The sequence below is a fragment of the Oenanthe melanoleuca genome, chromosome 1A (assembly GCF_029582105.1).
Source record: "Oenanthe melanoleuca isolate GR-GAL-2019-014 chromosome 1A, OMel1.0, whole genome shotgun sequence".
Classification (NCBI taxonomy): Eukaryota; Metazoa; Chordata; class Aves; order Passeriformes; family Muscicapidae; genus Oenanthe; species Oenanthe melanoleuca.
In genome coordinates this window covers 58,691,118-58,717,964 of record NC_079334.1, presented here as the reverse complement: position 1 = coordinate 58,717,964, position 26,847 = coordinate 58,691,118, and the positions used below count along the sequence as shown (strand labels likewise).

At 38.5% G+C, this 26,847-nt stretch overlaps 1 protein-coding gene across 4 annotated transcripts in view; it reads left to right on the top strand.

The window, feature by feature from the left end:
* MAGI2 (membrane associated guanylate kinase, WW and PDZ domain containing 2) overlaps window positions 1-26,847 on the top strand; it is a 677,636-nt gene that overhangs the window by 428,575 nt on the left and 222,214 nt on the right. For all 4 annotated transcript variants that reach the window (XM_056513256.1, XM_056513283.1, XM_056513274.1 and 1 more), the window contains exons 4-5: window positions 17,659-17,874; window positions 24,792-25,005. In XM_056513256.1, coding sequence (XP_056369231.1) covers window positions 17,659-17,874; window positions 24,792-25,005 — 430 coding nt within the window. The remainder of the gene's footprint in view (window positions 1-17,658; window positions 17,875-24,791; window positions 25,006-26,847) is intronic.

Sequence of the window (26,847 nt, the reverse complement as noted above, 5' to 3'; positions counted from 1 at the left end):
GACAAAATACCAGAATGCAAGTATATGAAATCGTAAGGAATGCTTGGCTAAATAATTCACATTTCGGTTTTTCTATACTTTCAAAAAATATTTTCAGTTCAACAATTTTTGCTTGACTCAAAATGTAATCAGCTGAATGACAAATACCTTCTAGCTTTCCTCAGAGTAAATAGTTTGGCATGTTAGCTTTCCAGTTTGATTTAAGGAAATGGTATGTCAGGAGTAGTAAGAAAAGGGAAATTAACATGTGGCTGTGTCTGCTTTTCAGTTGGTGACTGATATCTGCACTGGTTGCAGATAGGTTAAATTTAGCTCAAAAACTTCTGTGAAGAACATTCTTATGCAAGAAAAAAACAAACAACAACTAAAAAGGAAAAAAAAAAAAAAGAAAATGCAGGGGAAAGTAATCTTTAAAGTAATTAATTATCTTCATTTTTCCTGAAAAAGAGAGTCAAGTGATTAATCAGCATGGCAATTTATAAAACATGTCACTTGGGTAAAAAAGCATCCATATTCATGGCTATCCATACATTACTTTCTTCAAATAAAGTCTGTGAATGGATTTTGTTCAAGGTAATTATGTTTTAAAACTGTCTCCCATAAACAGTCGTGCTGTTTTGTGAACAGACAGTCTGACCTATGGTCAGCTTGACCTTTGGTCAAACCCAAACCTCTTTCCAGATTGCAGAGGTACTGGCAGACTGAAGCAGTTATGATTGTTTTGCTTTCTCATCTACCTAATACAACTTTACATCCACTTACTACCATTCAGGGCTCTTAATTTCCAGTTTGTCATTTCTCCACTGCACTCAGGGTACAGCAGTCTTTGTTTTACAGTCATCTGAAGGACACTGAGTTCTGCATCTGGAAAGTTAATTACTAGCTTTAAATACCTGTATTTAATCCAGGCTTACATGAAACTAAAGGAGATATAGAGATAGAACAGAAGAGAGTTGGATATTAAGCTAATGCTAGGGCCTGAAAAGGGGTTTTTTAATGGGTTAAAAGATCCTTACATCCTTTATTGGGCAGTGTTTGAGTTGGATTGGTTATGTCAGTGTGACAGCTGGATTTCACTCCTCTGTTGGGGCGCTGACAGACATCCCACCCAGCACCAGCTGGTGGAGACCTGGCCAATGTGGCTGTTCACTGCTTTCCCCCATCCCTCTCTGTCCTGTAGCTCCCATTTATCTGCCAGAAGAGCAGGTTGTACTCAACAGCCCTCTGATCTGCTTCAGACAAAATCACCTAGGAGCACCAGAGTGAGCTATCAGTAAGGGTGATGGTCCATAACAGGGCAGTGATGAGGAGGATCAGGTACAACTTTCACAAGTCTTAGATTTATTCCAAGTCACTGCTGCAGTCTAAAAGCTATTTTGGGAACTTTGTACAAAAATAGGTCTTGCTCAGCAAGGTTGGTGAATATGGTGACAATGACATCATTAATTCTGGACAGAAAATGTGCATGGAAATTCAGCATTTCCAAAGAAAACACAAAACTTTGTACTTATGTTAACTCAGCACTGTTATGCTAACACAGCATTTGAACTAATGGCACACAGCAGCAAGTTTTAGGATCATTCTGAATGACATTTTAAATGTGGAACATCCAGCTTAAAATTCAGAACTGTCAGTAGCTCTGTAAGTTTTTCCTTGCAGCCTGCTCAGTGATCATCTAATCTTGCCTTCTGTCTGAGGATCTCATTCTTGTGCATTCTCCATGCCTGGGTCACCTTTGATCTTCTGACACTGTGAACCATTAATAGCAAGCTTCTTTTGTAGTGGTGACTACATATTCCTTTGACTTAATATAAATTTCAATTATAATACATGTAGTGCCCTAACAGGGAAAATGTCTGCATCACCTTGTCATTGCAGTGATGTAGCTTCAACATGGCAAAATTTGCAGTCTTTTAAACTTTGCTCTTTAGATGTACTAAGTTCAGCAGCATCAGCTGGCCACAATACCATCAAAACTCTAGAACTGAGGAGATTTTGACATAATTATTAATTGTGCAATTTTAGCCTGCTATAATGGTGTTTAGTATGAACAAGTTGGAACAAGTGTTAACTATGTAGAAGGAGTAGACTGTTTTTAGACATATGGAAGAAATGTTGTTGTTGTTATTATTATTATTATTATTATTATTATTATTATTATCATTATTATTATTATTTTAATATTTAATCTTATTTGCTTTCATTTATAGGAATAAAAACACTGGTTTTAGCAATGCTGTTCTGGGTATGCATCAGAGTAAGACAGTTCCTTACTATGTTTAATCTCTAGGAAGGGGCTGTTGGTATTGCCCAAATAAATTGTTCTTTGAGGGCCTCTGCATAGGCCCACTATTAGCTTCTAATGACCTAGGCAGGGTCAAGCTAAGATGTGACTCTCTCTCATATCAGTGTATGAGAAACCTTGCCTGAGCATGATATTACTCCAGTGTGCATGTAAATGTATATTCTTGTGCACATCTCTGGCTGCACAGCTTGCCATCTTTACAGATGCTGAAAGGCAGTACAGGTTGCTCCACTGAGTATCATTATCTTATCTGCCAGTTATTACTTTCTGTGGAGGAATGTACCTCATGATTCTGTACACATAATTTTCCCACAAGCTCACAGACTGGCACTAGAGTCCTGAAGGAACTTGTACCCATCAGAACTGGCTGAAGACTGATACCCATATCTACTCCCAGTTATGTTTGTTCCTTCTTATTCTTTGCTCTTTTGGGGACAGGAATGTGAAATGTGGTTCTCAGAACCTGCAGAAACATACTGCTTCAGAGGCTCTGAGCACATGAAGTTCAGCCTTTGCACTCTGCTGCTCTGGCATGTGTGTTAACCATGTAACTGCAGCCCCTTCTTGACTCAAGACCATCCTTGGCCACCAACTGCTGCAAGGGCATATGCAGGCAGATGCCCAGCCAGATTTAAGGCTTGATTTAAGAAATATTGCCAGAAATTAACTCATAAGAATCCAACCTATTCTGCAATAATGTACCAAACTTTTAAGGAAGGAAAGGTGGCAGCAGTCTTGTGAAAGTCCATAAGGCTTTGCCAGTCTGGGCAGGAATGGTGAGAAATGTTTCCTGCCCTGTGAGTGCAGTGGCTCCTGGCTGTGTTTGCTGCCTGCCTGCTCCTGCTGGGATGTCTGCAGGTTGGGATCAGGGGCTTTGCTGTGGAGTTTGGGTCAGCACCAGGCAGAGCACTGGGCACTGCTGCTGCTCAGAGCAGCCCATCCTCTCCAGTTCATGTGCGAGCCTGGACAGGGTCAGAGCGTGACTGAAGAGTGAGAGAGGCACAAAAGCAGAGAAGGCTTGAAATTAAATAGTCTTTGAAGCTTTTTCTTAACTAGTCTCACTCTGGCACAGACCCCTGCGTCAGGGGGGTGACCCAGTGGAATAGCAATGACCTAAAGCTACTGGTATACCTACTGAAACATGCAGGGAGGAAAATTTATCTCAAGCATGATGATATATCTGGGCTGCAAAGAAATGTTTGTTAAAGATCTACATTAACGTTATAAGAATGAGGACTTTATTTTTTAATTTTTTTCCTGACTAAAACTGGAGGTTTTTTTTTGAAGTACTGAATGCTACTCAGAAACAAAAAAATGGAAAAATCCTGGTGGGTGAGACCTTCATCTCTCCTCTCATTTATTACTAGTACCAATGGAGTAGCTGTCCTAATTAAAAAGAACTTGCCCTTTCAAACAGAGGAGCTGAATTCTGATCCAAATGGCCTCGTAGAAAGGAAATTGGTGAATGAAGTCATTACTCTAATTAACATTTATGCTCCTGATGTTAACAATGTACTTGTAAAAGGAACCAGTAGCACAGATATTACTCTTTAAACCATCTAATGGTCTGGCGTGGGTACTGATTTTAATTGCCCTTTGGTTATCAGCTTAGACTGATCTGCCAGGGGTAATTGCTTTGTAAATCAGATATCTCAAGAAATTCACTAATGAGCTGATGAACTATAGTTATTTGTGAGAGGAAGCTGATGATGCTTATTTAGACAAATGGTGTGCTTATGTGTTCTGTGTTCCAATATGGAGAGACGTGACCATTCAACACTAACTAGGTTACACTGTCTTAGCTGGTACTCAATCTACTCCAGAGTTTTATCTTCCATTTTCCAGGAAGTCCCTGGAAGGCTCTTTCTGTGATTTGGAATTCAGAGAACTGCAGTTTGGAGCCCTGCATTTCTATTTGACTTTGTTTCTATATTTCTTGTCTCCCTTAGCATAAATCATAATGACAGCCTAATTGGTTTACATTTCTGAAGCATTTTACATTTTGAAATGTGAAGTGTTGCGTAAGTGCTCAAGGTTGTTATTACTTTGTGACTCTTCCCAACCATTTCTGTCCAGAATGAAAATTAAAGAGAAATTATTTGCCATTTACAAGAGTAAATATAGTGAATCTTGTCATAAGTAATCACACAAAGATCACCAAAAAGGCCCCTTTGTTTCACAGAATTGCACTTCTTAAGTGCTTGAACTTTGCATTTCCTTCATAACACAGTAAGTCCATTAGCTTCAGTGGAAATACTTGATTTACACACACAAAAGGAGAACCAGATCCCTGATATCTGTGAGAGGGTAGGGTAGTATCAGGGTAGAATGAAAGTTGTGGAAATCACAGGTCTTCTCTGAAGATTTATCTATAATTAAAACATTGGGACATTTGATAAACTTAGAATTTGAGATCATGAGGTGTTTATTTCACATGAGGAATTTGTATAGTTGTACCAGAATTTTACAGATTGGAAGATTCCTTTACTCACAGATGCATAGTTTACCTAAATAATATACATATACCAAACTGATTTTTCTTTTTCCATGGAGCACTAACCCTTTAGCTTTTTCTTAGGAACAGACCAGTGCTTATTATTACCAGAGAATTTTTATTAGGTGCAGTTTTCAAAAAATAAAGTCAAAACAAGACAGATGCATTTTATTTCTTTTATTGCTTTGGCTGGCTCACTGGGCAGAGTCAAGAGCTATCCATGACAAAGTAGAGAAGGCTTTTACCCCAGAATGGGATTTTAGGATCAGAAATGAAACAAGCAGGCAGGCAAAACAAGGACAGCCAACAAAAGGTAGCCTGGGGCAACACACTGTGTCAATGAGAAAGAGAGAGATAAGAAACACTTGGACAGTTGTGCATGTTGGCTTCAATCTGTAATGACTGTGCAGACCACACATCAAAAATATTTGGCTGTCCTTGACAGAGAATGAAAAGAGCACAGATTTTTCAGCTACCTCTCTTTTTTCCTTTTTTTTTCTTCCCACAGTCAACCTGGTGAATAGCAATTAATTTACCTTACTTCCTTTACCTCTGTTTTTAATTATTTGTTTAATGGCCTTCAGGTAGTTATCAGATATCATTGTTGAGAGACAAAATGAAAAGTCTTTGTCTTTTTACAACTGTTCTTTCTGCTGTTGGTCAGATGGATCTACAACTCTCACTGTTTCAAACAACATTTCCATTGTATTCCTCTAGTGTGTAAATTAAGAGCAACATTGCCACCATCAACTCCAATAACCCTAGATTCAGTCAGCACTGGCAGCTGCTGCACCTCTGCAGTACTAGGCACATAGAAACCTCCATGACCTTGGCACCAAAGTGTCTGTTGGTGCCTAAATCTTGTCAGAGTCAATAAGTGAGTGGAAAGCACCTATTTTTACCCCACCTCCCCAGCAGTCCTATCCACACTCAGAGACTGAATAATACAAGTTGGCCAAATGGCAAAACACCCAAGCTGTGATGGTGGTAATGACATTTTCTTTACAACCTCTGGTCACTTTCTTGGTTGCCTCATGTCCAAAGAAAAGAATAGACAGAAGGTCAGAGTTTATTTAATGTCTCACCTTGCCCTCCCAGTAGTGGCTTAGCTCCTGAATGAAGGTGAGTCTCCATCCTTCTTTTGGGAGAATGGCAGTGTGAAGTTTGTAATTTGTGGGTCCTGAAGAAGAGCATGCCAGAATGCCTCATTATACAGCTTAGAAGCAAGAATTAGGAGAAAAGGCTCATCAAGCATGATCAAGATTTTTTTCTTACAAACTTCAGGACTCTTTTTTTTCTCTATTTTTTTTTTTCTACTAGTATGTGATTAACTCACCCCAGGCAATATCAATTACTTCATTCCTCAGTATCTCTTAGCTTGTTTCTAATAAGAAAATTTCTGAATTATTCAAAAATAATTAGTTTTTAAACCTTCTTTTTTCTTCCTGGCCTAATGTTGTGTTTTAACAGTGGTAGGTTGTGTGGGCAGGTTTTAGGACAGGCTCCTCATCTTAGATCATTATGTAGTAACTGAGCTCTGGAGGAGTTAAAATGTCTTTTTGTGGCACAGGACCTCATTGGCAGTAGAATTGGGATTGAAACTCACATGAGAAAGGTAAAGCTCTGTATCTCAGTCATCCCAGGAGCAAGGTAGTAGACAGAATACTGAGGTAAAAAATGCCACTTTAGAAAGAGTTATCACACTGGCTTTAAGGAAAACAGGGAATGCAGAGCCTCCATTAGATATTAGTTATGGCTTACTGTTTTGGGTTTATAATTCCAAATTACCTTAAAAAAGTGATGATTCACAGTAATATAGCAAAATAACAATCTGTTGGTGAAAACAGAATTTATGTAGTTTTTTCTCTGAGGTTTGTGGTTTTTTGGAAGTTTGTTTATTTTTTGTACCTGGAATCACTATGAGTCTCTGAGAAGTATTTTTATTTATTCTGACAACTCCTTAAGGGAAGTCCAATAGGGAATATCTGATTTATTCATGTTGTGCAAGATGACTATCCAGGACAATCTGCAGATGCCCTTTCAGTCACAAAAGGGAAGGATTCCCTACACAACCCTCCAATTGGCAAAATAACTTTCTCTGGTAGCAGCTTGAATAAATGAATACAAAATCTGATTGACTACAGGGATCCCTTTTCTTCCTCAGGTTTGAAGAAACTGTCAGATGATATTAACAGTCTAGAGTGGCTTCACGAGGTTGTCAAGGCAGTTGGAGACAGATTTCCAACTATAACACAGAGAAAATGCCACTCTGAAATTGTAGAAGGCGTCTATAAAGAAACTTTTAAAATAAGCTTAAAGTCCTATTAAAAAAAAGAAAAAGGAGACATAGTACTGATCAAATCGGGGGTGGGGGCATTCATCCAGCTTCTTATGCCAGGCAAAAGACAGATCAGACAATTCTCATGACTGTAAGACCTCTGCAGTATCAGTTTTTGAATAAACTTCACCTGGCTCATGCTTTCCTACACATGGCATTTTCAGGTAGATCTGTAGCAACTATGAATTGATTTAACATATGGTAATCTCTCAGAAACTTCTGGTGTAGTGACTCTATGTTCTTGAAATTTGTTCCATTTTTTAACCAAAACTTCATCTGAAAAATTTAGCATATCCTTTCCTCCATAGCACCTTTTATAGAAGTATAGTTAATTTCTACAACTGAAATGCACTTTATCATTTTACTTTCTTTTGTTAGAACATCTTTCATTTCTGTAACCTTTTTTCCTTAAAAAAGTCTAGGCCAATGCTGTATGCAATAAAATTCTTAACCACAGGATGAGACTGCCTGACATTCTATTCCTTCAGTTCAGTTAATGATTCTAGCTTTTCTTATTATTTAGCAGAAGGAAGCTGCTACTATACAGGGAGATGTCTGCAGTAATGCCAGTATCACTCTAGAAAGAATAGTAATTTGCAACAAAATGGCTCTCTGATTTGCATTAACGAGTAATAAATTTCATCTAGCATGATAACTTCCCCTACACTTATATTTTTTTTCTTTGTTTTAAGCCTTCTGAAGCTTCAGAAACATTCATTTCTGTGGCCCAGACTGAACTAGATAAAATTTTGCCTAGAAATGTTCTCAGACTTTTCTCATCTTTCCAGATAATTTGTAAAGGTGTAAAACCATGTAGGCACTACTGTCAAAAGGGAGGGACTCTGCTGCAAGCTGTTCTCTAATATGGCAAGGGATTTTTTACTTCTACAAGAATCTGAGCCATAATATATAAAATATACAAGGGGAAGCAGAAAATCTTATCGTTTGCTTAGGCTAAATCTTTAAATGAAGAAAGAAAGTAATAGCATGATTTAGTGTGTTGGGACCTTGGCCATTAAGGGTCTGAATCATGTCCTCTATCATTAGCAAGTTTAAAGGTGTCTGGACCTTCTTGTAAAGTAACAACCCAAACCCAAGTATGCTTCCAGAGGTCAATTAACCTAATCTAAGATCACTGCCAGGGCAGATGGGGAGAGAGAGTTCATTATTTTAGATACTGAACTTCTAAACAAGAAAAGTTAAATTAGCTAAAAACCCACCCTCTATATCACTTAGGAATCATACACATTTAGGGACAGGTCCTATACAAACAACAACAGCAAGGTCACAATTAAAAAAGTAAATGGGGTGGGAAGAAGTATCTTGGTATCTGTGCTTAGCTGCAGCAAAGAACACACTGTTTAGGAATTGAACCATGTCTCTTTTTGGGAAAGCAGAGATTTCAGATTATATTACTGCTTTTTAGAAAATGAGGACAGAATTGCTTTAAAGTGTGCAGAACACTATAAAACAGCTATTAATGTATTTATTTGTTCATAGTCTTGGTCCAATAGCCTGCATTCATACCTTTGTGATTCCTACTTTTGAAGTCCAAATTCCATTTTGTACTAATTATTCAATCCTGCCCCTTTGTCCATGATTTTTCTTAAGTATATAAGAGTAGCCTTTTCAAGAGGTCCATCTAGATTTTTCACTTCTGGTAGTAGCAGAAGATCAAATTATGAAAGTTAAAGGTCATTTCATTTTTTCTGGTGCTTGGGAGATGTGTGATGATGTGCAGTGTGTGCAGCACTCTGCTGCATCTGATAAGCAATCCTCTCTCTTCTAGGCCATTATCTAAAACTGATGTGTTCTGCTCGTCAGAAAGAAATACAAACTTGAAGAATATTTGGGAGAAATAAGGTCAGGACCTTAATCTTAGAGGAATCTTAAAGCAAGACAGTTCCCACCTGGAACCTAACACAGGATGGTTTATAGTCACTTTATCTGAAAGGTATTTACACCTTCAACCCGTGGGATTCCCACACCTGACATGAGAACTGTTATTTCCCAGCTGTGAGAGATTTAGTGCTCAAGAGAACTGTACCTGTTCACATGGTTTGGTCTTGGAAGAAATTAAAGGGATGATGAAAACAGCTCAGGCTGTACCTGATTTTGTAAAGGTGAAATTGTTCTTTCTACTTGCTTCTTGTACTCTTACACAGAGCTTTAGGGATTAGTCTTGCATATGTGCCTAAATATGTAGATGGGCAAACAGCTAAAAGATTAATTACCAAAACCTAAGGATTGCAGAGTATTTATAGGATAAAGCCACCCTAGTACTTAAAAAGGTGGGAGAAAAAAAGAATAATTAAAAGGGAAAGCAGCTATGTAAAATGGAACTATGAAAACAGTGCTGAAGAAAACTTAGAAGTTTGAACACTCTGAAATACACTAAAGTGTGAAATGATATCTCCGATGAAAATATATTTTTAAAAATGTGAACTAACTTATGTGTGCCTTAATTTGGGGGTATTCAAATTTTCAAAATAAGACCATGCCCTGTGCATGTCTGGTGTTCTCTATCATTACCTTATTGTTATGAAAATTCATTTGCTACTGGTATTTATCTTGAAAAATACCAATTAAGAAATAAAAAGCAAACTTGTATATCCTCACTTATAAAGTCTTTCCCAGTCTGTATGGATGGAAAAGAGATGTTCTTCTTGGGAGCACTTGGTGTCCAACAGTAGGAGAGCAGCAGTTTTGTCATGTTGGAAGGCTTGACAGCCCTTCCAACATGTCTTGTCTCCATCTCTGTATTTGTGAATTTAGAAACTTCCTCTGCTCTTGCATTCACTGGGGGCCAGAACACTCTTGGGCAAAAATCCACAGCTATAATTAGTGACTTAGTTTTAATGCAGATGAATAGACAATCCTGAAGCCAGTTATTAAAATGTCACTACTTGACACAGAAGTTAGCATATTTGCCCAGTGTCTGTTAGCAGAAGCTGCAGAGACCAACCCAGATGAGAATTCTGCCTGGGGAAGAGGCACAGCAACACGAGGCATCACAAGTGCCCCTGCCAGAAAACACTCAGGTGTTTGTTGGGAATGCACAGGCAATAACTCTGACCCCTCTGTTCTGGCAGAGTCCTGGGCTGTTCAGAAAGTATTTCTTTAGAATAACTTGATTTATAGATGAAGCCCAATGCAGTTAGGGAATAGAAAGGGGAGAAAAAACAGACTTTGTAACGAGTAGCCCTGGGGATGTCAATATCCAATGAGTATGGAATTAGTTCTGTGTATCATGTGTAACTCATTCAGACAGCACTCCCAAAGTAAATGAATTTTAATCTGTATTTTTAATTTGGACTTTAATTTAACAACAAGGCTCAGAGAACGAAGAAATCTGGATTCAAAGGTTTAGTTAGTAAAAGAAGAGCAAAGAAATCTCTGGGACCATCAGTCTTCTGTCTAAACGAAACTAAAAGTAGCCACAAAGGTCATAGTAAAAGTATAAGTTTGCTTGTGAAAATTTAGAGAACACAATATAAGTTTAAAGCTGTTGTTCAAAACCATAATTGCAAATCTATATTTAATAATTTTTTCTTTCTCTAAATTCTAGGAGATCTGGACTACAACCTTTCCTATTTCTTTGCCATTTCAATGACACAAGTTCATGAGTAAAAATAATACCAGTATAAACCTAAAATCAAAAGGCTTCAGAAGGCATCATTTTTTAATTCCACTTTCTCTGGAGTCACAGTAAGAGTTCTGCAACTTTAATCCATCAAGCAGCTTTGCAAAACCGTCATGAAAATGTATGAACCCAAGAACAAAATCTACTCACCCAACCTCACAGCAATGATTAAAAAAAACCTCTAATTATAGTATAGTCACCCGTCAAAATAAATTACTCAGGGTGAGTGGGTGAAAAGAAGTTTGCTAGACTTCCTCAAGGAGGTGGTAATTGTCTTGAATTTTGTTAAAATACATCACTAATTATATTTTAATAAAGTCTATGTACTCTTTTCCTCTTTAGGAATGTTATAAGATGGTTGTAAGAATACAGACAAGGGGATTTTTCAGTTTTAGAATATTCTATACTTGTGTGGTTTTATTGCAGAACACAACAAACATACAAAAATGCACTAAGTAACAGATACAGATGATCAGAAATGCTAGAATAAAGTGATTTCACAAGAAGATGAGAATTGATTGGACACACTTCTACAGCAAAGTGATGTGTGGGCGCAGTGAATGAGAGCATGGTGATTACCACATGGGTGCTTCATGGGAGTCCACAGAACCTGCATTTGAGAGCTCCTCCCTGTCTTTGACATCCATTGCATACAAATCATGCTCAGGAAAGTGGTTGAATCACCATCCCTGAAAACGTTCAATAAATTTGTAGTTGTGGCACTGCTGTGCTGAAAGTTATATCGATGATCTTAGAGGTCTTCTGCAGTCTTAACTGCAAAATTTAATTCCATGGTTTTAATACTAAATCCTTCAAAGAAGGTTTCTGCAACCCATATTCCTGGGATGTGTTGTCCAGGAAAACCTCACACAAAATTTGAAAGACAACCAACCTCATCCGGTCTCACCCTGCTGGCTGTGCTGCTGTGGGGGCTGCCCTAAACAGCACCAAAACCATGAGCTTCTTTTCTTGCTCTCTTCTGGAGGCTAACAGAAAGCTACACTTGGCTTACATCCCAAGATTGCACAGGCTGTGGACTCCATACAGCAGCAGACATCAGCCTGATGTCCTAGGGTTGCAGGCTGGGGATCATTTCAGATGGAGATTTTTTTTTTTTTTTTTTTTTTTTTGGGCACTTCCTGGAAGATGATTGCTTTACTTAATACCAATTAAACACTCCATCAGTTAAACACTTAGAGCTAGATAGAGTGAATATAGACCATAATAGTTCAGGAATTTTGGTTAAAAAATAAATAACTTGTTACAAAAAGATCATTGATTTTCATAGAATCATAGAATAGTTTGAGTTGGAAAGGTCCTTCAAATGTCCAGTCCCCTTAGTCCAACCTTTTTCAATGATCAAGGACATCTTCAGCTAGATCAGGTTTTTCAGAGCCTTGTCCAACTTGACCTTAAGTGTGTCCAGGTGTGGGACATCTGTTATCTCTGAAAAACTTCCAAAGTTTCTACATCTTTACAATAAGAAAAATGTCTTCCTCATTATCGAGTCTGTATCTACCCTCTTTAAAACCATTATCCCTTGTTATCGCAACAAGTTTTTCTAAAAAGTCATCCTTTTAAGCCTCCCTTAGGTATTGATGGGCCACAATAAGATCTCCCTGGAGTCCTCTCTTCTCCAGGCTGAACAGACCCAACTCTCAGCCTGTCCTCATAGGAGTGGTGCATCATTTTTGTGTCTCTCCTCTGCACTTGCTCCAACAGGTCCCTGTCTTTCTTGTGCCGAGAATTCCAGAGGTGGATTCAGCACTTCAGGAGAGCAGAGCAGAGGGGCAGAATCCCCTCCCATGCCCTGCTGGCCACTCTGCTTTGGATGCAGCCCAGGACACAGTTGTTTTCTGGGCTGTGAGTGCCCATTGCCAGGTCATGTCCAGGTTTCCCCCCACCAGCACCTCCAAGTCCTTCTTGGCAGGGCTGCTCTCCATCTGTTTGTCCCCCACCCCAGGTGCAGCACCTTGCAGTTGGTCTGGTTAAACCTCATGAGATTCCCATGGGCCCGTTCTGGGGCTTGTCCAGCTCCCTTTGCATGGCATCCTGTTCTTCAGGTGCATCAACCAAAGCACTCAGCTTGGTGTCATCTGCAAACGTGCTGAGTACACACAGTCCCACTGGTGATGCCACTGATGAAGATATTAAACACTGTTTTTCCCAATATGGACCCCTGAGGGACACCACTTGTCACCAGTCTTCATCTGGATACTGATCATAAACAAACATAAATCATGAACAGATGCTTCTTGTTGTGTGCAGTTGGTTTCTAGTCATAAATAAATTCAGCCATCTTCTTTTAATCAAATTATAAAATATTCATATTTTTTCACATTATTATTTTATTGAAAATTAAGCTAATTTCTGCCTACCTAAAACTCTCTATACCATTGTAATCTATTGCATTTCCATATGGATTTGTTTATGAACTGTTAAAATATCAAATGTAACTCAAATCTAGGAAACAATTAGGCTTCAGAGTACTTCCCCTTAATTTATTATTAGTAATCAGTGATCACAAAAACAAATATATAGAGGTTTAACATTCATCATAACATTTACAGTTATTGTTCTTATAACAGAGAAATAAGGTTTGTCTTTCATTGCCGAGAGTTGTGGCTGACTCACACAATTTTGACTGATACTTCAGCAATTCAAAGCTGTGTAAACAAAAAAAAGACAGATCAATCTAAATGAGGGTGCTGAATAAGCAGAGGCAGGTGTGTATCTGTAGCTGGGTGTTGTTTCATCCCACTCTAAAAATAAGTGTGAAAAGGAATGTGTCTCTGCTCTGGGCTCAGAATGTGAGGCAGTAGAAATGCATGCAGGTCAGTCCCTGCAGTGGAGCACAAAGCAGAGCTCAACATGGGAGACACATTTTTAACTGTGCCCAGTGCCAGGATCACTGGGTGTCCAGCACACCAGTATTGGCACTGCCAGTTTATCTGAGTCCTGCTATCATTTCAGCATGAGGATTTCTCTGCTTATTTACTACCACCCAAATGCTCTTTTATTCTTCCACAAAGGCTTGCTTTTTCTCAGGAAGCAAGTTAGGATATTGCTTCATCATCAAACACTTTATGGATAAAATAAAAGTCTTACTACATCCTGACATAGGTGAACTAAAGTTAAGGGAAAGAAAGTAAGCTGTTTTGAACTCCTTATTTCTGTTTTTCTGCTTCTTGTGACTTTCTGACTTCCTGATCTGGACTCTGTCATCAGAGCCAAGCCTTCCCATTAATTTCTCTGACTCTTCCTTGCAGATTTAGGGTGCTGATCAGGGCTCATGCAGTTCAGGGGTGGCAAGGGATACTTGGTAATTGTCACTGTGCCATGGCTTCCAAGCCACTTTGGCCACATCTTCAGCATTGAGCTGCATTCAGAAGCAGCTGGGAGCACTGAACAATCAGGAGCAGCAGCCAGATGGTTCCAGCAGTGCTTTTTCTGCACTGCCTGTCTGCTCTGAGGCTTTGGTTCAGGCCCAGCACAAAGAACTTCACTTGGGCTTAAACTGACCTCTGGACTGTGCAGGTGGCTATACACCCATTTTTTTGAGTAGGACAAGGAGGGAGCTGAGTAATAGAGCAGCTGCACTTAGTCAAATGGAGGAAAATGTCTCTATTGCCCCTTGGTAGATCACAGAATCACCAGGATTGGAAGAGATCTGTAAGAGGTTAAATACAAGACCAGGGAAGACATGCAAAGTTACATTCTGCACTCTACCAATCTGATTGTATAGAACTCTTGATTCAGAATTTGTACCTTTACCTTTAATAGGCTTTCATGGTTCTTTTTTTCTTCTATGACTTTGTATAATTGCTTTTTTGACTGCATTTGATACTGGCAGCATCTGACAGTGAACACCACTATTCTCCCATGCTGTGTAAAAACCACACCCATTTCTTTTGCTTGTTTTAAACCTGCTAATTTCATTGGGTATCCTCTTGTTCTCAAGCACTGGGAAGCCAAGCATCCATTCATTGGTTTTCTAGGCACTTTCCCAGAGTTTTCCTGGTTTTATACATATCTGCCATATCCCCCTTCAGTTGTCCCATTTCCAAGCTGAAAACTCAAAATCAATTTAAGCAGTTCCAAGCTTTAATTGCCCTTCTTTAGTTCTCCCATGTAATTTCTGAGAGGCAAGTACCAGAACAGCAGGCAGTATGTAAGAGAGGCTACTATGTGGTTTTGTATAGTATTTGTATAAAGGTGTTGTCTGTTTTGTGCTCCATTCATTTTTAAAAAAAACTCTTAACTGTTGGTTTTTCTAGCTGCCTACAAGAATGGGATTTATGTTTTTTTCTAGTATATGTTCTTTTTTTTCTTTATTTCTTTTTTTTTTTAATAATTCTTTTTTTAAAACTAACAGAAGTTGAAATTGTTTATTTGGTGTTCTTTTTTTACCTACTGGAAAATGAATTTCAGTACCTTGTGATTAGTGTTTCAACAATAACCTATTGAAACAGCCCTGGCCTTGCTCAGGGAAGATTAAAAATAGATCAGAGATTTTCAAAATTTAATAGCAACAAAATTATGGTTTTTAAACATTTGCCTCTATGTTATGCCTAGGTATGACATTTACCAAGGCTTTATGAGAGTCTCTCATTATTTCTAATGTCCCAAGTCTTAAGTAAGGAATTTCAAGACACTCAGAATCTCTTCTTGATAAAAGATAAAGTTTACATTGATTCTAATCTTTCTGTAACGGAATATTGCTCCTTCATTGAAATGGCTGGATCTCTCACCATATATATTTTTTCCATTGGAGTTTAACTTTTTTTTTTTTAATGACACTCTGGTTTGTATCAATATGTATATAGTTTCTTATTTTTACTTGCATTGTTTGTGCATATTTTTGAATTAAAGGTATAAATCAATAGGTAGGTAGCAATAAATAATTTAAAATTCACTTTTAAATCAATGGTTACTGGATCATAAAGCAGATAAGGTGTTATGTTATAGGACAGAAGCTGGAAATTTTACAGCATTTTCAGTTTGAAACTGGATGAGTTACATCCTCTTTGGCCCCTGATCTTTCATGTGCAATTTTTTCTTATCTTTTTATATATGTGATATTCATAGATTTTTTGTGTGTGTGAATTTTATCTCTGTCTCTCAGTAATGCATACAGTCAGTCAAAGTGAAAAAGTGTCTAATGTTTTAAAATAGCATGAGAGTGTCCTTCAATTAGAACACCTCATCTACTATTCAGGATATTAGCATTACTGCTAATTACTGCTGCACTCAATTTTGACAAAACTAAGAACAAAAGGGAAAAAAGTCAGGGTATTGCACTTTAGTTTCACAGTTTGTGTCACACTGGTATGATATCCCTGGGATATATCTTCTGATATTTATGGAATCAGTGGAATTCAGTGCATATTTGACAAGTTTTGTCAAGCTTTAGGCCTCTGAGGCACTGACTGAGACTGGTAAAATGGCTTAGGCCAGGGAGCTTTTTGTAATTGAGAATAATTTTTTCAAAATATGTGATATTTCAGACACACAATCTCAGCAATAAAGGTATCATGATCTTAGAGCAATACAAAAGTAGATTTCCAGCTGTGCATAGTTGGTTTTCAGCTACTCTCAAAACATCCTGTACAGAGCACAGAAATTGGACTGCAAACAGATCTGATCTTGACATTTTTTTGGAGGTACAGTTTTGTGAGTGGATCAATGTAGATTTCCTTTTTCCCCCTTAGACCCCAAGTCCTGCTCCCCTGCTTTCCTCTGGCAGTCAGAGAGCTCCCACAGTGACCCACAGAGCCACAACTCATTGCCATTCTTGTTAAACCTTATAAAGCAACCTTTTCCTTGCCCTTCAGTACAGCTTACAGATGAAAAAAAGATAGCTGCATAAATACATATTTTCATCTTTACATCTTATATCACTATTTATGTTTCTTTCTAGAAAGTGCACACTTTTAAAAATATTAAATATAATATTAAAAATATTATTCAATTATGTTACTGATCTATTTGTAACCATATTTTTATGAAAATTTTGTGGTATCAGCAAGACACTAATTTTGAGATCAGATGTACTAAAAATGCAAAGATATGGATATTGATAGATAAGAAGGGACCATGGTCCATCTAATCTGATAATCCTTCTGACAGAAAGGATGACTCAGAGGAAGTTGCCAGAAATTTCAGGAGACACCAATAGAGGGTAATCTGTCAGCCACCTTAAGTCTTCTCAGAATTCCTTAGTACTTTGAGATAATGTTAAGCCCTAAAGCATAAGGTTTCAACTTTCTTTGAAAATACATTAGCATTAACTGTTACAAATTTTGAAGTCATGAACAGCAAAAATTAGACAAATATGAAAAACAAGATAGTGAAAGTGTTACTGAAAACTGCAATCTCTGAATCACTGGATGATTATTTGCTTTCTAAGCAGGTGAGATAATTTGAGGGAATGAAAATGATAAACTGTAATAAATAATCAGTATTCTTATCATCATTTTGATTCTTAAGAAGTTCTTGTTTTGTGGCATAAATGTTGCAAAACTAATTTGTCCTAACTAATGATTTGCAATAAGAGAACATCTCTGGCATGCTACTAGTTGGTCAGGTATTTGGGTGAGAGGAATGCAAACTTCAGCTGTTACAGTTGCAGAAATTGGTAATTAAATACATGTTTGTGAGCATGATTGGACCACTTGTGCTACCACCAAGACAATCAATTACCATTTCGGGAAAGGTAAACATTCCATTTTGCAGGAAACATTTTGAACTGTTTTTTTGTTTTAGCTGATGAGCCGGATCCTACCTCACACATCCATTAATCCAAGACAAAAGAAGCAGCAGCAGCAGCCTGTGTATTTCTGCACTCTTAGGTGCTATTCCTTTTCTTTCCTGCCCAGACAACTACTACGGCACGCCGAAGCCGCCCGCAGAGCCGGCGCCGCTGCTGCTGAATGTGACCGACCAGCTGCTCCCAGGCGCCGCTCCCGGGGCCGAAGGCAAGCGCAAAAGGAACAAGTCTGTCAGCAATATGGAGAAGACAGGCGTTGAGCCACCTGAGGAGGAAGAGGAAGAAAGACCTGTGGTCAATGGGAATGACGTGACAGTAACGCCAGGTCTGTTCTTCCTTCTTGCTTTGGGTGTCTGTTTTTCAGAGCCTCAGTTACCTCCCTCTGCAGTGACAATATGCACGCTCAGGTGAGGGTGTTCTTGCAAGAGGGAAAGGCAGGAGTCCTGAATATTAGGATTTCTGCAAAGCCTAAAAAAAATTACTTAACCTCTATTTTGGGAGCCATCTCACTTACCTCAGCTACTGTAAAGATCTTTGTCTTTGAACTAGTCTCTTTGAACCCTCTTTATAGACCAAAGAGAAAAATACCTTCTTTCTGAGCATGGATTGTGGCCTGGTTTAGATTTCTAGGTTAGGAAATCATTCACAAATGCCTGTTCCTCTCCGCTGACTATAGAGGGAGTCTAGAGAACTGCAATTTGTTCAGATAAATAGTCTCTGTGTTTTGAGTCTTGTTCTCAAATAGTGACACTCACGAGATTGTTTATTGCTTTATGAAATGAACTTTTGTAAATTGCCATGAAGATTTAACAATATAGTGGAAGACTAAAGTCACTACATTAACAAAGGTGTGGCAGTGCCATTAAAATTCAGCTGGCAATACTATCTGGGGGACATTTTCAGGAATGTTTCAGAGCCTGCATAAAGCTGATAAGGGCTTCAGATGTCAAGTCCTAAAAGAATTGTTGTCCTGCTTGGATCACAGTGCTTCAGGAAAAAATGGGGTTCTTGGTACTGACTGGTATCTTGAGTGAGTGCACTCCAGCCTGTTCTGAAGCAGGTAATCAGCTTCTCCCTCAGCAAGACAATATTTTACAGAACTTAATAATTCTTATCCTGAAATAGAATTTAAGAAATTATTTTGTTGCTGTTCGTGTAGAAAATTAAAGAATTCAGATTTTTATATCTCTGAGGAATAGTGCTGTGTATCCTTTTTGGTAAACTTAGAAACTCAGAAACAGATTGTTGAAGTAGAAGTCTCGTGACAATCACACAGATGAGAATATAAACCGAAATATTGCAAGTTCTTGAAATGTACAGGTTACTGTGAAACAAAAGATCTATTATCTAATCTTCTGAGCTCTGTAAAAGGATTTTTATGCTACAAAGTCCGTCTATACCCTTTTAATTCCTGCTTCATTACAAAGTATACTGAATTTGATATCTTCCCATCCAGGATGATTTTGCCACATGGTGTACCCTAGCATTATGTCTAAGGTAAAATTCCTGTGCAGGTTCCATCCCCATTCACCAGGGGTGTCAAGGAGCAGTGGGGTGAGAGTGGGTCTGGTTCTTCCCTTGGCTCCCCAAAGGGCTGCACTATTGCTGCCTTGCCACTGCCACCACATGCTGCACAAGCCCTGCTCATCCCTGCCACACAAGATTGCATCTGCTGGCATTGCTCTGGCACTCAGTGCCTCTCCTACACAGCTAAGCAGGAAAGGATGAAGCCCAGAGATCCTCACATCAGCACTGCTGCTGTTGCCAGGATACTGGCACAGTGAGAGAGGCAAAGGCAGGATTTGGTCTCTGATGTGCATTGTAGAAATCGTTAGGAAGATCATTCTTTGTAGTTATTCAAAATGTGCCACAGGAGAGACCATTGCTGAGGAGCAATTTCCAGGATGATGTGTTTCAGCTCCAGGTGGATCAAGAGGCAATATTTACCTGCATTTTCCCTTGAATTCTACACCTATAATATGCTTCTCCCAGGCGAATTCTGTGTGAACAATGACCAGGCAGCACCCAAGAAGCAGGCACTGGCATGTGCTGTGTAACTAAATGAAATACATGGGCATGGGTGTAAGACAGCCCCCTTCCCCCTCCTCTCCCCAGAGTAAATCCTGTCGGTGTGGCCAGCAGAACAAGCAGTGCCTGTGTTGGCTCTCATGGTTTTATAAGCAGGGTTTTGTTGTTCAGTTACACTGATTGAGGACTTTGGGGATTGTAGCAAAGCAGCTCTGTGCGTACATGCTGTGTTGCCTTTGTTGGGCAGTGTGGCTCCCACAGACTCTGTTCCTGCAGTCATTCTCTCTGTGAGCTGACAGAGGCTTAGTCACCTCTAAAATGTCAGTGCATTTGTACTTGTGTCTTTAAACAATCAGGAAAAACAGAGTTTTTAATGAATTTATTTACTTTTAAACTCTTGGTGGAGAGAGACTTTTAGTTTTCATAAACAGACAGCAAAGATTGGACATGTATTATTGCCAATTCTTTTAGAAAGTGTGTTCCATTTTAAATACTTCAGTTCCAGGAGGAGGCTTTTATTAATTATAAGACTCCTGGGACATCTGAAACATTGATTCATTTTTTATAGATGCTCAGCAATTTAATGGTTTATTAACTGCATATCCCAGCCTGTCAACTCAAAGGACTGCTCTAGCACATAAGACCACGAGGCTGAAATAGTAACAGATCTGAAGATTCTGAAGAAAAGAAACCTGTCCTTATCAGACCAATTAAGTGATATCTGTGGTTACAGAGATCCTTGTGCTTTTGGTCTGAATTTTTAGGCAACTTTTCAGTGACTGTTGGCAAAATGTGTGCAAGTGTTGAGCTTTAGCAATTTTTCTTTAATACCTTCCATATGCCTTGCTTCATGTCCATCAGATTTCCCTGACACAGTTGTATATGGACAAAGTGACCATAATTTTCTGCCCAATATGTTTATTCTTTCTGAATTGTGTCACCTGTCCTCAGCCCAGAAGCCACCAGGAATCCTTCTCAGTGCCTGGGAATGGGGCTTTTGGCCCTTTTAGGATGGAGCACTCTCAGTCCTTCATCCTGGATCAAGTTCTCTCAGGGCAAAATTGTATGATTTGGGAGACTGAATTTATCTCATCCAGTTTTAGTAAATTATATGCCTAAATGCCTTACTTTTTTGTTTGAGCTATTTTTCTCTGCCCTGTTGATATAAAATAAGAAGAAAAAAAAAAAATGAAGTGTAAGAGAGCGTAGCTGGTTTAGGTACACATTTTAGAGGATCACCTCTACAATTTACTTTGATTAATTCAGCCTACAGATACAGAAGAGCCTAAATGGCTAAATTTAAATAAAGAAGCTTACTATTTGCCAAGAAACCTATGAGAGACATAATCTGTAGATTAACTGTTAAGATGGGCAAGTCTAGACTTAGTATTGGGTTTCTTACAGTTAATGCAATTGTCCACATTACTGGGTGAGAGATATTGCACCTGAGAAGATTTTCCTGATGGACATTGTTGAAATCGATGATTCCTGCAAAACTGATGCTTTGACCAAAGAGGTAAAAAGAGTCTTGATCAAATTGCAACCAGAAACTTGTCAGACATTCAGCAGTTTTTACTGCTGTCACTGTTTATGTCTGCAACAGTTTGAGTCAGTCTCCTTCACAACCAGCATCAGTATTTGACACTGTGGTGGTCATGTCACATTTGCTTTCCCCTGCTGACTGATGAAGTTTATCATCCAAACTCCAGAAGAATCACTTTAACATTGAAAGCATATTTTCAGTGTTAAAGAGCATTATTCAATGCACAATGTATGTGCATTATTCTGACAGTACTTGAGCAATGGTAAGTTCCACCCGGAGAATGAAGTACTGTCAGGCTCAAATTAATTGAGGCAGAAGATATGACATAAAGTTTCAAAATTATCATTCCTGGCCTTAGGAATGAACAGAAGACCAGAGTCCCAATGCTATCAATCACCATGCAAGATGCACTAGTCCCAGGCAACAGGTTGAGTTGATTGTTTTATTATTACACAGCAAAGACAGCCAGAGGCATGAAAACAACATACAAAGCTTCCAAGAGCCATGAGCTTTAAAAACATACAAAAACTGGTAGCCATTGATTTTTCTAGGTGTGTTCTTTAAACTCAATTTATCACAGCTAAGTCACATCCTATGACCCAGAGAATACCCTGTGCTCACCCAGTCTCCATGACTCCTGCTGTCCTTGCCCAGGTCAGCTCCTGGTTCTCTCTGTATCAGGAGTCAGTGAGTGGGAGCCTCCATACAGAAGCACCAAGCCCTGAATATGGCTCCAGCTCTATGGGAAAGGGAAGAACTCCAAGGCTGCAAAGTTATATCTTTACAAGAGAATACATACACATAGATTGGCAAGCATGAGTTAAACTACTCCTGTATCCAACAGTTCTTTTAAAAGGATGGACTCTTTCCTTTTTCAGAATTTAAGAAATTAGCCATTTGATACAATAAGAATATAAATATATGAAATATTTTTATTCAGAACTTCCAAAACCACCCCATAAATTACTATTTAATTTTTTATTCTTTGCTGATACTACTTGAGTCATAATAGTTGATTTTTTTGGATGAAGAGATTAAGTTTTTGAACTTCTCTGAAAGTTCATGAACTTTCATGAATAATCTGAAGCACTAAAATAAAGGAATAATGTGACAAGATCATCTTACATGTTTAGATGGCAAATTTCAAGAATTAGACTGTAAATAATGGAAACAATTTTCACTTTTTCTTTCTGTCATCATGATGGCTGAGATTTGTTAATATAGTTATTGAAAATCATGAATCTGGCATCTTCAGTCCTGTTGAAAATAAGATCTTGAGGAAGAACACACATTAGAGATACCATGGTAAAATCCCAAGACACAGCAGTGTCATCACATCTGTGCTCTATCAGATGAATTGGCTGATCAGTAGTCAGTGTGTGATGCACCTGTTCCCCAAATGAATTTGTTCTACTGTGCTCATATCTGCCATGTGACCTTTTGTCTTATCTTCAGTTTAATCTGCATGTCTTCCTTCCTGTGGTAGAAAAGTGGTCAAGGCTGCAGGCAGGCTCAGGAATGCAACTCACAGATCTGTTAGTAATGCCTGAAGCAGATGAGGACTTTTGCTTTGCAGAGATAACAACAAAACACCCCAAGAATTATTATTACAATTATTACTTGCCTTATTCTCAGGGGAAGTGGGGACTTTATAGCATCTCTGCTTTGCAGGAAGCAGATAGATTCATGTTTCCAAACAGCATAAAATGATTGTAGTTCCACATAGTTCAAGCATGAGTTAAGCTTTAGCACCATGAGCTGCATGTGGATGTAGAGCTGTAGATCATTACTCTTTCCTAGGTTGAATCTGGTGGTTTTTAATACTGTTCTGAAGGGTTGATGTGTCAGAATCAAAAGTATTTTTTAAGATCATGAAAGTTGTATAAACCATTTATCCCCAAGAAGCAACACCTTTTACTATGTCGTGTAAAGGAAAAAAGATTAGTTTCACACAATTTCTTTCTGAAAAGTCTTGACAAATATTTATGACCTCTGAAGAGTTTACATGTAGGTAGTTTGATTCCTATTCCAATCCTAGGAATTAGAAAGGTGTACAGTTACAGTTTCATGGGTCTTCCTCCTCCCTTTTCTTTTTTTTACAAAAAGACAAAATGGCCTAATTGAGCAGATAATTTCAGAGGAAACAGGTACTCAGAAATCAAGAATATAAAATTATCTAAAAACATAAATCATAGATATTTTGCTGAAACCAGGGTTGTGTTTGTCCTTGCCAAGTTTCTTTACCCCATGAGCTCTGGAAGGTGTTGCTCTTCCTTGCCATGAATCTGCTTACGTGGTTCTCTGCACCCCAGGTTCCATTTCATCCAGCTCTGCCAGTGAGAACAGCTGGTTCATCTAAGTTTCACCTGACCTGTTCTCTGCCCACTCCACCTTCTTTAGCCCTATTGCTGATATTAATTATGTTAGTAATTTAATCACAAGTGATTTTTTTTTTTTTTTTTTACTAGTGTAGGCTGAGGCAAAAAGAGCACTAATTGCCTTGGCATTTTTATGTGTCATAAACTATTAGCTTTCCTATCTTCCCATATAGTAGAAGGAATCTGCTTTTGGGATGATGATGATGATTGTTATTATTATTATTACACTTACAGAAAGTTTTCTTCTTAGCCCTAATGTCCTGGCTGTATCCCACTTTCTAGACTGACTGTTCTGTTTTGCTGTTAGATGCCCATGTTGTTTTTCTGTGTCCATCCTTAACAATTTAATCTAGTTTTCACCTTTTCTCTTGAGCAGCAGACCATTGTAAATTCATAACTTAATTAAAATAATCTTTGATTTTACTTATTATTTAATTTCATTAGAACAATTTGTACTTGCATTCTGAGTATTGCTTACTCAATCTTTACTAGTTCTTCTAAACTTTTTATCGCTTTACCGTTGCTTGCCATAATATCACTTTTATTGATTCTGTGGGTTAATTAAAATCTAAGCCCTTATAAACAGTTTTTTATTAATTTTCTGTTGCTCTTCTCTCTTGCTGTTGTGAGCATCACTAATTAGAACATTTCACCCAAGCTGTCTTCCACCTTCCTACATGTTTCACACAGGTATCTGCACAGTTCCTTGTTCTGGGTGCACTGTTAGATCATTTAATAAATTGTCATCTTCTTGAACTTTACTGTAGGCTACAGTGTTGACACGTTGAAACATTTGGTATTGGCTGTGGAAATTAAGCCTCTCACAGGTCATATCAGCAATGAAGTCACAACCACTTTCTATATGGTTAATATACTGCTATGAGTTGATGGATGTCATTGGTTCCTTTGATATATGGATGTCTGTAGTAAAACAGCAGGGTAGGTGTTTTATATGTATATGTATGTGTTTATGAGTGTAGTTTGAAAAGTTAAGACATGAGACAGCAGAGCTGCTGGATATGAAGCTTCCTCCTGTCAGTGCTTACTGCTAGTCTGGAAGGACTCCTGGGACAGAATGAGCCAGAACTCTTTACTAGTTTCTTGTTTCAGATTGGTTTTATTGCTTTGTTTTCTTTTGTTGTGTTCCAAATAAAATGCATCATCAGAGGAACCCTTGTGTAAACCAGACAGAATTTTTCTCTTAAAGACTTACAGCTCACAGAGACTGGAACCCAGTAAATTCTTCACCATTAGCTTGGATATCCAAAACCTGTAATTTTTCTTCTCTTGTAGAATCAAGTGAGCATGAAGAGAAGAGTACAGCTGTGTCAGGAGAAGCATCTACCAGCCAGCCTTGTCCTGCAACAGGATATGGTCAGCCTGAAGAAGCAAAGGAGGATATGGATGTAACAAAACAAACTAAACCTGAAGAGAATGATGACTTGGGCCCACTGCCTGATAACTGGGAAATGGCTTATACAGAAAAGGGGGAGGTCTACTTTATAGAGTAAGTCTTATTTCTTCTTTTTTTAATAGCTGTATTTTATTTAACTGGGTGGGAAAATGGTTTGTGTGGTGAAGTGGAGCATTGAACTCCTCCTCATTAAAGCAGCAGGAATGTTCTGGCTGTCAGGGCTCCTGAGGGCTAGTGGCAATTCCTGCGATAGTGATTTAGATGGAAGCCTGCTGGGTTTTAAGATAGGTAGCTGGTCTGCTTACTTTGATGGCAGGAATTAAAGCTTTTGTTTCTTCTGTTGAAAGCAAGGCCTTTTTTTTCTTCTGTTACTTTCTGGGAAAGTAACACAATCACTGGTTTTGCCCTTCCTTATGTGGACAGAGGTGGAGAGCATGAAGGTTTTTGCCAGTTAAAGGAAAGGAAAATGAGTGGACCAAAAACAAGTTAATGAACAGTAGAGGGAGACCATGCTGTATATAGAAACAGTAAAATAAATGTGTAGACTATAAGGAGAATTAGCTGTGTGTAGATACTTTTCCCTGTTGGTATACTATACATACCTGTTACTAATTAGTAAACTTGTTGAAGTAATGGATATGAAAGTTCTTTATGCTACTGGAGAGCTTCCAAAGGAGGGCCATGAGGATGTGAAGGGTCTGGAGGAGAAGCCTTATGAGGTGCAGCTGAGGGCCTGGGGAAGGGGAGACTGCAGGGAGAGCCCATTGCAGTCTGCAGCTCCCTTTGAGGGGAGCAGGAGGGGTAGACATTGATTTCACTCTTGTGACCAGGGACAGGACTCAAGGAAATGGCCTAAAGGTGAGTCAGGGGCGTTTAGATTGGATATCAGGAAGAAGTTATTCCCCACAGAGGGTGGTTGGGCACTGGAACAGGAAAGTGGTCGCAGCAGCAGGGCTGACAGAATTCAGAGAGTTTGGAGAATGCTCTCAGGCACAGGGTGTGGTTGGAGTGTCCTGCACAGGGCCAGGAGTTGGACTTGATGATCTTGATGGATCCCTTCCAACTCAGCACATTCTATGATTCTATGATTACTATGCAATACTAGGATAAAAATGCAGCAAGTTTCTGAGCTGGCATAACATTTTTTTCTTCAAAGGAAAAAAAAGAATGGAAAAACCAACATTTTCATAAGTAGAACTCTACTACAGAGGTGGAAGGAGCATTTATGTTTGCTTTAAGGAACTGCCTCAGTTTGAAGCATTATCTGTTATTCTGATTATTAGTAGGTAAAAATAACATTTGGTGGTGTCAATTATGCTTTAAATCCTGTATTTAATTTAAAATGTTGTGACTATCACATGAAGTGTAAGCAAATGATAAGAATAAAGTTTGTACATGTGACTTTTTAATGAATACTGGCATGACCAACTATAGCTTCTGGCATATACAAGGCTGAAAATAGCAGTAACTATTAAAACGTGTTTGCTGAAAAGAGCTAAAATATGCTTATTCTGGAAAAAGAATAATTATAATAACTTTGTTCAAGCAAAGAGAGAAGAACTAGGATGACCTCAGGGCTAGTTGAAACCTTTGTTTCCTTTCTACCTTTCTCCCATGTTTCATTTTTCTGTACATATTGTATGCTGTGACAGAAAGCAGTCTGAATTATATGGCACTTTTATTTTATTTGTAGCAAAAACCTGTGGTACATTTAGGGGACAGGGGAAGGGATGATGGGTAGATGACTAACAGAGCAAACTGTAAGAGTAGTAAATACTGCATGAGATAATTTAATAGAAAGTGGATACATATTTTGTAACAAATACAGTGAACACAAATAGCCCTGACACTCTACAGAGCAACCATTGCACTCCTCAGATTCCTTTGATGTTACAGCTTGCTTCCTTTCCTGGAAATGTCCTGGTTCACACTGCA